At 37.0% G+C, this 13,353-nt stretch overlaps 1 protein-coding gene across 1 annotated transcript in view; it reads left to right on the plus strand.

Annotated features, from left to right (window-relative positions):
• Positions 1–13,353, plus strand: part of LOC139732818 (uncharacterized) — a 59,346-nt gene that overhangs the window by 5,332 nt on the left and 40,661 nt on the right. The window contains exons 2-3 of the mRNA XM_071643659.1: positions 1,128–1,255; positions 6,130–6,248. Coding sequence (XP_071499760.1) covers positions 1,128–1,255; positions 6,130–6,248 — 247 coding nt within the window. The remainder of the gene's footprint in view (positions 1–1,127; positions 1,256–6,129; positions 6,249–13,353) is intronic.

Below are 13,353 nucleotides of genomic sequence, written 5' to 3' on the forward strand. Positions count from 1 at the left end.
TCCTGTCCCAGCCAGCAGTGGAGAAAACCAGACAATCAATTTTGTTTTTGTTTTTTTGGTGTGTTTGGTTCAAGGTTGTTGTTTTTATATTGGGGGGGGGGGGGGACTGTTGAGACATCTTTAAAGGACAACTTTGATATCAGTTTCATATCAATGTGCTGAAATACCCTGTCTTGAATAGGATAGTAGGATATTGCTGTGAGACCTTGATGAACATAAAACATGTTTTCATTCACTCATGTATTTGGTCAGCTATTTCTTTATATCTCTATGGGATTTAGTCATTCAAAGTGTACATGTATACAGAACATAGAAATGTTTACTGAATTTTGTTGCACACTTGCTGAATTTTTTTAAATATTAATTTATATAATATGCCATGTCGGTTGCATGGCATCATGTAGATCGATGTCCACAGACCGTTACCTCATTACACGTCATGGGTCAGGGTGTACTATGGGCTCCACAGATCACTATGGAGCGTCGTGCCAGTGGAGACATGATTTCACTGTTAATGTACATATGTGCAACAGTAAAAGGTCCCTATGCTATTCATAGTCACACAGAGGTAGGGTTATTCTATTTCAAAAGATTGTTATTGCCAACAAATGTTCTTCACACTGGTATCCCTCTGTGCACAAACACAAAAATATGTATTGATGGGACTACTAAATATCATTAGATATAATGAGGTACCGGTACATTGTAACCACTGTGCACTGTAGATAGACACAAATCACTGTATGTTGCCCATTTTGTATATTATTATCCTACAGGTAGATGTTGCAAAGTTTGTAGTCTAGCAGTGAATCATTCATGCTCTCATGTACAAGTTGTAAGCAAGGCTCAACATTACCACCAAATTTCATTGTTGGGCCACCAAAAGAAAAAGTTAGTGTCGAGCCATGTAAACTTGTATCAAATCATATGGCAAACGCTCATACTATGTGCTAGCCTGCTTTGTTCATGAATAGTGTACTGTTAATATGAGTATTTGAGTTAGGCATATTGGTGTGTGTGGGTTTTTTTCACATAGGTTCAGAACCCTGAACACTCAATAATTCATCATGATGTCTATTTGATGCCTTTTTCTTTCATGCTTTTTTCATTTCTGCCTCCTTGTAAAGATGCCGAGACGGATGCGGTTGCCAAGCAGCAGGCGGCTGTTGACAACGTACTGTATCGGGCCATTGTGTGTCTTGAGACCGAGCTTGGCAAGCAGGAGAAGGATAGTGCTGAAGAAACAGAGATTGAGGTATGAGAAAAGTAGTAGCATATGATTCAATAGCAAGATCCTAATGAAGTGTTGGAGAACAAAAGATACTACAAATATGTCAAAGGAGACATGGAACATCATTTAACAGAGGAGATCAAGTTTTAAGACATATTATACATATAAGATTCATTCTTTGATGCTTGAGAATGATATCACATATTAAATATGTAACTTGTCAATGAAGACTTCCTTTTCGGTATCTGATTCGAACAAATTCTGGATGGTTATCTTGGTGTACTAGTATTTGTATTTTGCCGAAAGATGTCATTGGCTTGTAACAAAAGCATGCAGACACGCATTCACACACAAACACACAACACTTTATCGTTCATTTTAGCTCCGTCAGAATATCATTGTCACATACCTCCTACTGAGTATTTTCATCTTAAATGCTATCACATGAATCAGTTAGAAATCATAGGCGAGTAGGAAAAAACAAAAATGCTTTATTATCCTTGACTGGCCCTGTTTTTCATTCATTTTTAGAGAATGGTTGAAAATGGGAAAGGGGACTGAAAAGCCAGGCTTTTTTTCCATAAGGAATGGTTACTTGCCAACCCTGCTCTTTCATGATAATGCATGGTTATTAACCTAATCTGTGTTTCATCTTGTACAAAATTAATGTTCATGCACTGGCTACGTATGTACCATCCTTTTTCTTTTCTTTTTTTTTTTCTGAAAACATCCTGTTTCTTGGCACATGAACATGGAGGAAATCATTGAACTTTGTGTAGTTGATTTTCTTGTGCTTTGTTGTATGAGTCATTTTGGTCAGCCTTGCAATTTGAGAATCTGAAGGAAGGAAGGAACCTGCCAAAGAAAATGTGTTAAAGATACTTTTTGCTGTTTTTATGTCCTGTGACTACTGCAACATGTGTAAAGTAACAGTGAACTACATATATTAACTATCAAGCAACAGAACAGGTAGATGGGAATATACAATTTCATATCAATGTCTGGTATTTTATATGGAGGTCTGTATTTCTTATTACATTACTTAAAGCTGCCAATGTTGACTTTTTTTTTGATTTAATGGAGAATAACCTTCTAATAAAAGTTGCTCTGACGACGTACAAGGTTTTTTTTAAAGGTATAGTAGCTGTCGTGGAGTCTTCCGAAGTTTATGTGGGGATAGCAGTTTTTATGAAAATACATACCATTATAAACTACCAACTTTTTTCTATCAACAAGTGTAGCAATGTGATATATTTGGAATCATTCCTTTAATTTCCTTTTCTTTCCTGTATGTGCTACGTGCTGTCAAGCGAACCGTGAGAGAAAGAGACAGATTTAATGAGGAAATGTAATGTGATCGCCATGGACAACACAGCGAGACATATTCATAAAAGCCTGTATCTCGTAGTCATTTCAATACAATGTCTTGTTTACATATCGGGGCTTTTAACTTTAGTGATATTCAATGTCCTTTCTCTCATTGATATTCCACAGAAGGCAAAGCAGAAGCCTCCATGTATCTGAAAGGCTGAAGAATTTTGGTGACAAATTTGCAGGCTAGATCAGACACAATTGCCTAATCTTTGTCAAGAAAGGGGGTTAATGATCACTCTGAAAGTGAAATTGGATCATAAAAGGGGGGAAGTAGATATATCATTGCTTCCTGATAAAACTGTCCCATTTGCAAGAGTGAATTCAATAGCAAATCTCACCGCCTGTGTGCATTTATATCTAGAATGCTGTCTGTATTTAAAAAGGCCATCAAATGCCACTGGGGGATCATGACCTGCTGAGTGGTGTAGGATTTCCCTCAACATTTTTCATGACATCAATGTTTTTCTTTGAAGCTGAGAATTTGACAGTTTTGGGTTAGGCCAAATTGAATTGTAGTTAGAATGGCCCAAAGGGATGTAGGTCGGGTGGGGAGTGGAGACTGTGTGTGGATGCTGTCGTCTTTAATAGCTCTTGCTGAATCACATAGTTGAGACAAAAGAAGTGGAGAGGGAAAATAGTAAAATGAGATCATGAGGAGAAGGCCCCAGTATTAATGGGTCGTTTATGACTTTGCGTGACTTTTTCCGTTCTCTGTCAAGGTTGTTTAGTCAGATAATTTAGCGTAGAAGAGTGATTGGCAAAGATACATTTCTGTAAATGGTATCAATACACAACACTGTGCTGACATTAGATAGAGGTTTACAAGGATTTTAGAGAGTTTACAGTGTGAGGCAAGAGCTATGTGAATCTTCGGTTCACTGTCCCATTATATATCAAATGAAAGCAAATGTCACTATTATTTCATTGCATTTGCAGAATACGTAACAGAGTAAAAATGAACCCTTGGGGTAGCAATACAGTAAAAGTTAGCAACTACTGGAGTTATATAGCGCAAAGCAAAATTTGTAGCAAGTGAGAGCAGTGTGATAAATGCAATTAATAGTAGAGAGTACAAGCAGAATTGCATTTGGCAAAAACGTTGAGAGAGTCATGATGAAATAAACGTTCTGTCGTAAACTACTGTACAGTTTATATTGATGAACATTTTGTAGCCCATACATGTAGCTTTCCAGTCATCTCATTTTGTTAATGATGCTTATTCGCTGTGTTTACAAAAAGATGCAAAAATAAAAAAAGACTGAAAAATACATTTTATTGTTTTAAAAACTGTATATTTACAACTGTGCTGACGGCATGTGAAGGATATTATGTCTGTACAAAGAAGAGAAGTATTTATCAACACACATCCAGGAACAATTCTGTTTCATAAAAGCCTTATCTTACATACAGAAATGAGAATATGATACATGGTTGCATGTTAAAAGTGATACTGATGCCCATGCTATACACATAGAAGGTTATCTTACAGGGCATGGCAAGTACTATTGTGATATCTATCCCCTGATTGAGCACGTTGGTGCTGAGTATCTAATACACGATACATTATCTCTGACATGTGCCTATATGTCATGTCATACATGTCAACTCTTTTCCTGACATTTATTTCACCACCCCCCCCCCCCCCCTTTGTATGTGTATGCAGGTACATGTAGGTGGGTTTCTTTTATCCTGCCATTGGACATATGGACCAGTGCTTTTTCATTTTTCTACTTCAGTTGAATTTTCAGACTATGTCCCCTTGTGCACGTAAGCATATCAGTGTAGAAAGAAACAACAGCAACGATATATGTGTGCACTTGTATGTGTTCATGTGCATGTTTATAAACACTGTCATGCCCCATCGCGTGCAGGCAGCACCATGACAATATTTGTACCAGACTTCCTGAAATGAAGAAGTTATGAGATTTGAAGTTTGAACACCATCTTATAAAGTTTATGACCAATATTGATGACCTGATGCATAGTATGACATTGCAAAATGCTGTCGGTAAATTCAAACACTAATCAATTGATGCCTCCCCCCCCCCCCTGAAATGATATTAAAATTCACTGGATGTTTTGTGTCATTAAAAAAGAAATATTTTGATTCACCATTTCTTATCTTTCTTTTTTTCCGCCTTCTCCCTTTTTTCTTTTCATTTCTGCCTGTGCCCTTGCTCTTTTGTCACATTCTGCCACTTAATTCGTTCTTGCTCTTTTACCATTCCTTCTATCAATAACTCCAATTTCTTTTGTCCGTGTAACTCTGACCTTTTACAACTGTTGCTATATCTGCTTATTCCTATGTTCCTGTTTAAAATGTCCCATTATTGTCTGTCCTTGCATCCTCTCCTTTCTTTTTCCCCTGTCACATCTTGTCCATGTGTCCCCTCGACCTTTCCTTTTATTTTATCTGCCTTTTTCTATCCCTGTTTGCCCCATGTCCCTTCCTTACCATTGTCCCTGCCACTCCTTCTTCCTGTCTGTCCCTTGTCCCCACTGTACCTTTGTCCCTACCATGCCTTGTCCCTGTCTGCTCCCATTCCTTCCCTTCCTTTGTCCCTGCCACACCTTGTCCATCTGTCCCTCATCTCTTCCTTACCTTTGTCCACGCCTCTCCTTATCCTCGTCTGTACCTTGTCCCTTCCTTTCCCTTGTTCATGTCATACCTTGTCCCGACACCTTTTCCATTTTCCTGTCTTTTGTCCCTGCCTCTCCGTGTCTCTGTTCCCTCCTTACCTTTGTCCCTGCCTGTCCCATGTCTGCCCTGTACCTTTGTCCTTGCTTCCCCTTGTCCCTGTCTGTCCCCTGTCCCGTCCTCACCTTTTCCCCTGCCTCTCATTGTCCCTGCCACCCCTTGTCCCTGTTCCCCTTGTCCCTGTTCCTATTTTTACCTTTGTCCCTGCCTCTCCTTGTCCCTGCCTCCCTTTGTCCTTGTCTATCCCTGTCCCTTTTTCTCATTTGCCCCTGCCTCTCCTTGTCCCTGTCTGTCCCCTGTCCCATCCTTACCTTTGTCCCTGCCCCTCCTTGTCCCTGCCTCCCCTTGTCCCTTTCTGTCCCTGTTCCTTCTTTACCTTTGTCCCTGCCTCTCTTTGTTCCTTCCTTTTCTTGTCCCTGTGACACCTTGTCCCTGTTTGTCCTATGTCCCTTCCTTTCCTTTGTCCCTGTTTCTCTCCCATCCCTTCTTTACCTTTGTCCCTTCCTCTTCTTGTCCCTGTGACACCTTGTCCCTGTCTGTCCTGTGTCCCTTCCTTTCCTTTGTCCCTGATTGTCGCCTGTCCCTTCCTTACCTTTGTCCCTGCCTCTCTTTTCCCTATCTATTCATTGTCCTTTTCCTTCCCCTTGTTCCTGTCTGACTTCTATCTCAACCATCTTTCTGTTTCTGCCTTTCTCTTACTACCTGCTCCTTTCCTCCATACTCTCTTATGTTCTCATCCTCCTCCTCCTCACCACCTTCTACCATTTGACTGATCATCCTCTGACTCCTGTACCTTTTTTTCGATTCATCCATCTGGTTTGAGCAGGTGAATCTTCTGGCCAGACTGGAGCAAGTCCTGGAGTACTGTGCGTGTCGCCTTGGAGCCAAGATCATCTCCCTGGAAGTGTTGCTCCTCCTCTCAGTCGTCCTCGACCCAAACGCCAGGTATGCCTGCTATGTATCAGCACACAAATCAACTGACAGTGACAGTCGTGCGGGCGTGCCTTGAATGCAAGGGGGTAGAATGTTGCAGAGACAATAGAGGGGACAATGATGTAGAGGTGTGACGACAATAGGCATACTTTGTTTCAAATAAGAAATATCTCCAGATCTTGTGTTGAGATGCCCGAAGGCATCTGTGAAAAGATGAGGTGACTTTACAATGTTGACCTCACCTACGTGTAGCAAATGAATTTGGAATGTATGAGAACAAATTAATTGCTTGTATGTGTGTTTTGAATGTGTGTGTGTATTGCGTGCAGTGTACTGACTAATTATAAGGGATGACACCATGAGGAGTCAATAGTCATTGACATGAGTCAGTAGTCATTGGCATGGTCAATCTTCACCCTTGCATCTGCTCACCACACTTAATCAATTGAGCATTCTCCTTGTGATTTCCCCTTTCTGTCCCTCTTTTGATGTTTTGATGATATTCATCCATGAAAAAGCCATCATGGACTTTAAGTAAGTCCTAAGTGGAACTAAACTCAAGAATAGAATCAGTCGTCATCGAAACTTATTAGTTCTCAATTTGTGTGGGTCATTACTTGGGATGCGGAGGAGAAATGGTTTGATTCTGGTCAGAGAGGATTACTGACTGTAGTCTTTAACAAGTATACCAACCACTGTATTCAACCTACAGTAAATAAAGTCACTATCAACCCCTCCTACCAACAGCTAGGGAAGATTTTGGAGAAATAAGTGACTGGGGCTACAATGTAGTCGGCATCTTTGCAATGTAGTACAGGGCAAAATTTTATGTAACTGTCTGATTACTTGTACAGGGAAAATGTGGTTCTGTTCAATCCCCATGTGTCAATATGAAAAAGAAATGACAGAGGTTTTGTGTCATGAATACATGTCATGCCCAAGAAGCTATTGTACTCCATTTATCAAACAACATAGTTGCATATAGCCATTTAATAGTTCATCATTTTTCATATAGATAGTTTGTTTATAGATATATCAGATATCACAACAATAGATCAATTATCATAATGAGTGTAGTGCAATGGTAATAACTGTAACTTTGGAACATGCGCTGTTGGAAAATATCCCAAGCACTTGAAGAACTGAAAGAAATTAAATGATGGTAGATATCTTTTCTCATGGTATAACATGTCAGTTATTATGTCAGTTGTTTCAGCCCACATTTGCAAAACATGCCGATCTGTTTTTGTTTTTGTTTTTTGGGGTTTTTTTAATATCAGTTTCATACCAGAAAGTGTCAACAGGCACAGTCATAAGAAAATATTCAAATTTATTAAATGCAGAATTTTTAAGGAAACCTAACTTTGGAAATTTTAATCTCAATTGATAGTTATGCAAGACTTTCTTTTTTTAATGAAAATCCATAGTATCTTCATAGGTTAATATAAGTATGCAAGTTTTTTGAACTTTTCACATTAATTACTTGTTTTTCATCAAATAGAAGCAAGAGAGAGCCAAACTGTAAACAACATTTACAGGAAAAGGATTGAGTCAAGTGTGACTGTTTCTTGTGTCTTTCTCAAATCTCCAGCAGTGCCGATACAATGCTATTCTTATGCCTGTGACCATCTGCAGATTAAATTGCAATGCTATTCTGAGTCCTTCCAGGAAGGCAGGGCTGCTGTTTACTTCTGAAGCACACACAATTTTGATTTGCACCGGAACATAACCTGCCTCCCCCTTTATTATGATGTCATCCTCTGATTTCTCGCAATGCATGTTGCATTCTATGTGGGAAAAAAACAGCTTAGCACAATTGTTCCAATAATCAAAGGATGTCATTTTAATTTTCATATTTTCTGTAGAACCAATTTTAGGCACTCTACAGTGTGATGTCCTTCATATCTTTGTGTATGATAGTATATTCTAATCTCTCTAGAATAGCCTGCAACAGAAACTTTAGCAGTGTTGCTTGTATTTAGTGTGCTGATCCAAACTATTTTCGTGGCAAGGGATATCTGCACTGTGCAAAGAATGATTAACATTTTTGGGGGCCAATTTTTTTATGAAATATATATGTTGTTGCCAACTGTGTTTCACAGCTACATTGTGACTTTAAGCACATTTGCACTGATGTCATTGACATCCTGGCAAGGAAGCTGTCCTTGGCAATGATATGTTATGATACCCCCTCCCCCCCCCCCCCCCCAACAAGAAGTATTGAACATTTTTCTGCTTCCCCCCCCCCCCCCCCCCCTCCCCATTGATCATGTGACTTTGGTGAATATCCAGTAACACTGACATGCAAATACCCATATATAAAGTTCACTGGCCTGACAATAACATTCGGTTTTGGAAAGTTAGATGTGGTTTTGATCACTCCTGCATGGAAAGTTTTAGACATACATGTAAAAAGATTATTAAAAAAAAAAGTAAAATTCTAAGATGCTTAAAGTTGATATGTCATCTGTCATCTAGGAGTAGGATTAACCTGGAAACGGTGTATATGGTCAGTTTTACGGTAAAGGGTGTAACTTTCAATTTTTAGCCTTTTGGCCCACCCTGAACACATAGATTTACAGATCTCAAAGATTTTTTCCCATGTGAGTCACCTTATGAGTAGCCACCTTGGGTAGCATAATCAGGTCCAGGTATTGATGCGTTTTGTTTTGACAGTCACATATGTACCCTAAAAATGACTATTTTGTTGCATTGAAATTTATATAACATTTTTGAAATGTTAATAATTTTCTACAGCAACTGCAGAGATCTAATTTTTTATGTTAAAAGCATAGTTGTATGGTCAATTGAAATGACCAAATTAGTTTGGTTTGTATCTGGCCCTTTATTTTAGAATACTATGACTTCAAATTTGAGGTTTCGGAGGCTTCATTTTCCGTTAACAATTGTTTACAAACTTTGATGGACAGTAATGTTCAGTGGATGTGTTTTGGTTACTTTCTTTTATGCTGAAAATAGTAAGGTACAGCTAAACTTTAGACTTACATCAAAGTTTACTTGATTCTAGGGCTATTTGAAATTTTGTGATAATTTAATTCCATCAAGTGAAATTTCCGTTAGCAGTTTTGAAGCCTCCGAAACAAAGTGTTTAGTCAAATAATATGAATATAGATAAGAGAAGCAACCTAATCTATATGTCAAAATGTAGGATATGGGGCCCTAACCTAATAGACCAAAAATAGTTAAGATCCGCCAAACTCTCTGAAAATAGGAGACAATACAAATTTTCCGTTAACATGTGAAGCCTCCGAGACGCATTGAAGCCTCCGAAACAGCAAAAACATCTAATTTGACATTTCTGATAAATTCTTTGAGTGTCTGCCCCAAATTATGCCATGAAATCATCAACAGACATGGACAGACAACAAAAATAATAAAAACATGATGATACTGCAATAATTTTTTGAGCTAATTACACTTTATAGAGAAAAAGTGGTTTCGGAGGCTTCAAAATGATGTTAACACTGCATTTTTGTGATTTTCTCTGGACAAAATCAAATTAGATGTATTGTTCACCCACCCAATGATCGCTTATGACATATCTAAAGATATTTAATCACATTCAGTTTTCTGGCTGCTTTGTTTACTCACCAATATAGATTTACTATACGATTTACCTATTTTTCTTAAACAGTGCAGACGTGTCACACATAACTCACCTTTTCACTCAGCAATAAGATATTAGCAGATGAGGATGTTGCCACACAAATACGTTTAAACAGAGTATATCAACCAAAAAAGACACAATTTACCCATCACTTTCTACATAACATACATGATTTTCATAAAAACATACGGCATACCAAATTAATTTTCCAGATGTTTCGGAGGCTTCATTTTATGTTAACAGCATGTAAATGGAATGTTTTGATTACAATTTTGTAATTCTAAGTCTATCAAATAACTGTTTGGACTGAATGAGACTTAATGATTCCTCAAGCAAGGTGTAGATAGATGTTTAAATGTATGAAAAGCATTTATTTTGTAGGTTTCCTTTTGAAACAATGGAACAGGCTAGATATTGTGAGTAATGAAAGTGACTTCCAGCTTGCGTGCATGCCCACATCATGCAACAGTAGTGCAACAAAGCAAGTAGTTGTGGATACATCAATGTTCTTAAGTTGGATAACTCATTTTTACTCTTGAGAGAAGTTGAAGTGTTGTGACCATATTTGCATCACTCTTTTGACTGGTTAGACTTCGTTAATGAAGACCAAACAATTACTTGATTATTTAGTGTTAAATACACTATTTTTTAAAGAACTGAACACTATTCCTGTCCTGAAGATTGAAGGACTTTAATAGATGGTTATTCAAGAGGGAAGCATACACTTAACTAAGAAATATATCACTTTTGAATTTAAGGTTGTATCTTTTATGCATGATCAAGAGCAAATGGTGGGAAATACTTTTTGGATTTTTACACTTTCGACTCACTATCATCTGAGGGTAATAGTTTCGAAACACAATCTTTTACATGTCCATTTTATATAACCCATTGACAAATCCATTCCATTGTTACTCACATGGCATTTGTTTTTGCCATACTAAAATCTTGACTTTTTCAGCTTTCCATTTCTTAACAAGTTCTTTGGCTTTCATTTCCAATACTTATTTGGAGGAAAGTAATTAATCAATAAATTTGTGATTGGATTTGAAAATAGCTAACATCTTGCAAATTATCATTTCTGTGGTGTGACTTGGATCACAGGGTACTGTTTTGAAATTTTGACATTTGATTACTTCATTCAGACAGGTTTTCATGTCAATCTGTATGTCAGATTTGATGCATGCTAGGTGCAACACAATCTTGATACTATACCCTATTTTCCATACTTTATCATGCTGGCAGTGACCACTTGACTATTTTTGATTAAACAAAATGTAACTTGTGTTACGAAACATCTCTTCGCATACATGTTTTAGACTCTATGACATGTTTGCGGATGTAGTTCTCAGTGCAGTAAATGGACAGTAATGGTTGGGATAGGATTGTTTATAAATGACATATAGACCTCTACTTATAAATAGCCTGTTGCCATGGGGTACATGTAGTTTACATGGGTGGGTGACTGGAGAAGTTATGTTCATGAAGAACAATATTGAAATGATTGAAATCTTTATAATCTGTTTAGTCCTGGCTTTTCTGGAAAAAGTTACAAGCCCCTAACTATTTTGAAATTCAAAGGGTTAAAACTGTAGTCTGTGGGTTTATATACTATTTAATACAAACTTGTGGGTTTCTAACAAACTTAAATATTTAAACACATTTGCTGCTTTTTAATTTTGTGCTAAAAAGGTTGTCATTTTTAGAAACAGTAAAAGTTCTGTTAGCAATTTCTCAATGCGTACCTTCAAAAGCAGGCCTCCTAGCTGTCACAGGAGTCACACAAACTGAAATTTTATAAAATAACTATAAAAAAAAGAAGCCTTTGAAGAATAAAAAAAAAAGAAAATAAAATGATATGAAATAGGGGTGACTTGTATACCACAGAAAAAGAAATAAAATTCTAACTATCATATATTATAGGGAACTATACATTTGGTCAACATTTTTTTTTAATTCAAATTCATACACAGTCATGGGTAGGGTAGGGGTACATTTCTTTTCAACAGGCGATTCAAAAAGATGAATGGGATCTTGACCATTTCAATTTCTATTGAGCTCCATGATAATATCACCAATATATTGATCATAATTCCAACTCCATTTTGATGATGACAGTTTGATGATGACCCTTACATGGAATGGCTGATCGGTGTTTAAGATTGCTGTTCTATGACCATGATTACTGCATTTGATAGCTATAGTTGGGGATATCAGGCATGGTCCATATGCAAAAGAATGTTTATAAGCCTTTTTTCCCCTTTCTATATTTTACAATGCTATGTTGTAGTCTAACCGTCATGCCATCACATACTCTATTTTCTATCCCTTTCTCATCAACAGTTGAAATTGATTTCACATGTATATAAAACAATCATTATGATGGGTGGTTTATGTCAATAGAGAAACATCCCACAAACTGCACTTATAAAGCAAGCAAACATAATCTTTGCATTAAGTCTATAGCTACAGTTCTAACTCATTGAAAGTAATTCTTACTGCATTATGATGAAAAGTTTGACAAATGCATACAGCTGTACATGTGTGTAGCCTAATCATGTTCTGCATTGCCAAAGTCATGGATGATGCAAATACAGTGTATGTATACAACTGAGCATAAAGATTTAAAATATTTTTCTTTGTCTCTTAACATATATGTTGGAAAGTCTTTTTTCTGCATACAAATAAATACTATTTAACATGTTACAACATTGTAATGTTAGTTATTTTGAAACAATCAGCTGCATTAATGTACTTCATATCACCTTAAAATGGACCATTTTTGCATGTTAACAGTCATGATGAAGCCTCCGAAACATGCGTTGCTACTAACTTTAAGCCGCAAAAAAAGAAGAAGAAAAAAAAAAAACAGATGTTCCTAATCAGTGTACTTTTATTGCTACTGTTGCAGTTTCCTTTAGAATCATATTGCCTCATGTAATGTCATAAATTCGAACTGAGCATTGCTCAAAGTGTATACAGTTTGTTATTCACTTTTGTGGAAGCCAATTTCCTTATAATAATAAGTACAATTTGTATGAAGGGTAAACATTATGCACTGCCATAAAATGTACATCTGTATACTGTTATTCACGTTTTATTGATGCCCTGTTGTTATTCTAGCATGTAGTGATAGTTGCTTACTGTAGTTTTATTATTATAAGTGAATACAGGACTAGAACTTTGTGTTAGCAGTTTTGAAGCCTCCGAAACACACTAGTTTGTTAACTGAAGCCTCCGAAACTCACAAGTCTGAAAATTTCAACTTTGTCAAAAATAATCGAATTTCTTTGGGATTTGGGTTGATAAATGTTTGTTACCAAGAGATAATTTAGGGCTATGTTTAGAGTGGCTCTTGCTTCTAGAACATTCTTTTAACTTAAAAATAGTTTGTCAGGTACCATTTTTACCTTGGAATTTGAAGTTCACATCCAAATAATTGCAAGAGCGAATATCTGTTGGGGGAAAAGTGTTTTGATATTTCAAATA

The sequence above is a fragment of the Diadema antillarum genome, unplaced genomic scaffold (assembly GCF_040938485.1).
Source record: "Diadema antillarum isolate AM-2024a unplaced genomic scaffold, OU_Dant_1.0 seq00000451_RagTag, whole genome shotgun sequence".
Classification (NCBI taxonomy): domain Eukaryota; kingdom Metazoa; phylum Echinodermata; class Echinoidea; order Diadematoida; family Diadematidae; genus Diadema; species Diadema antillarum.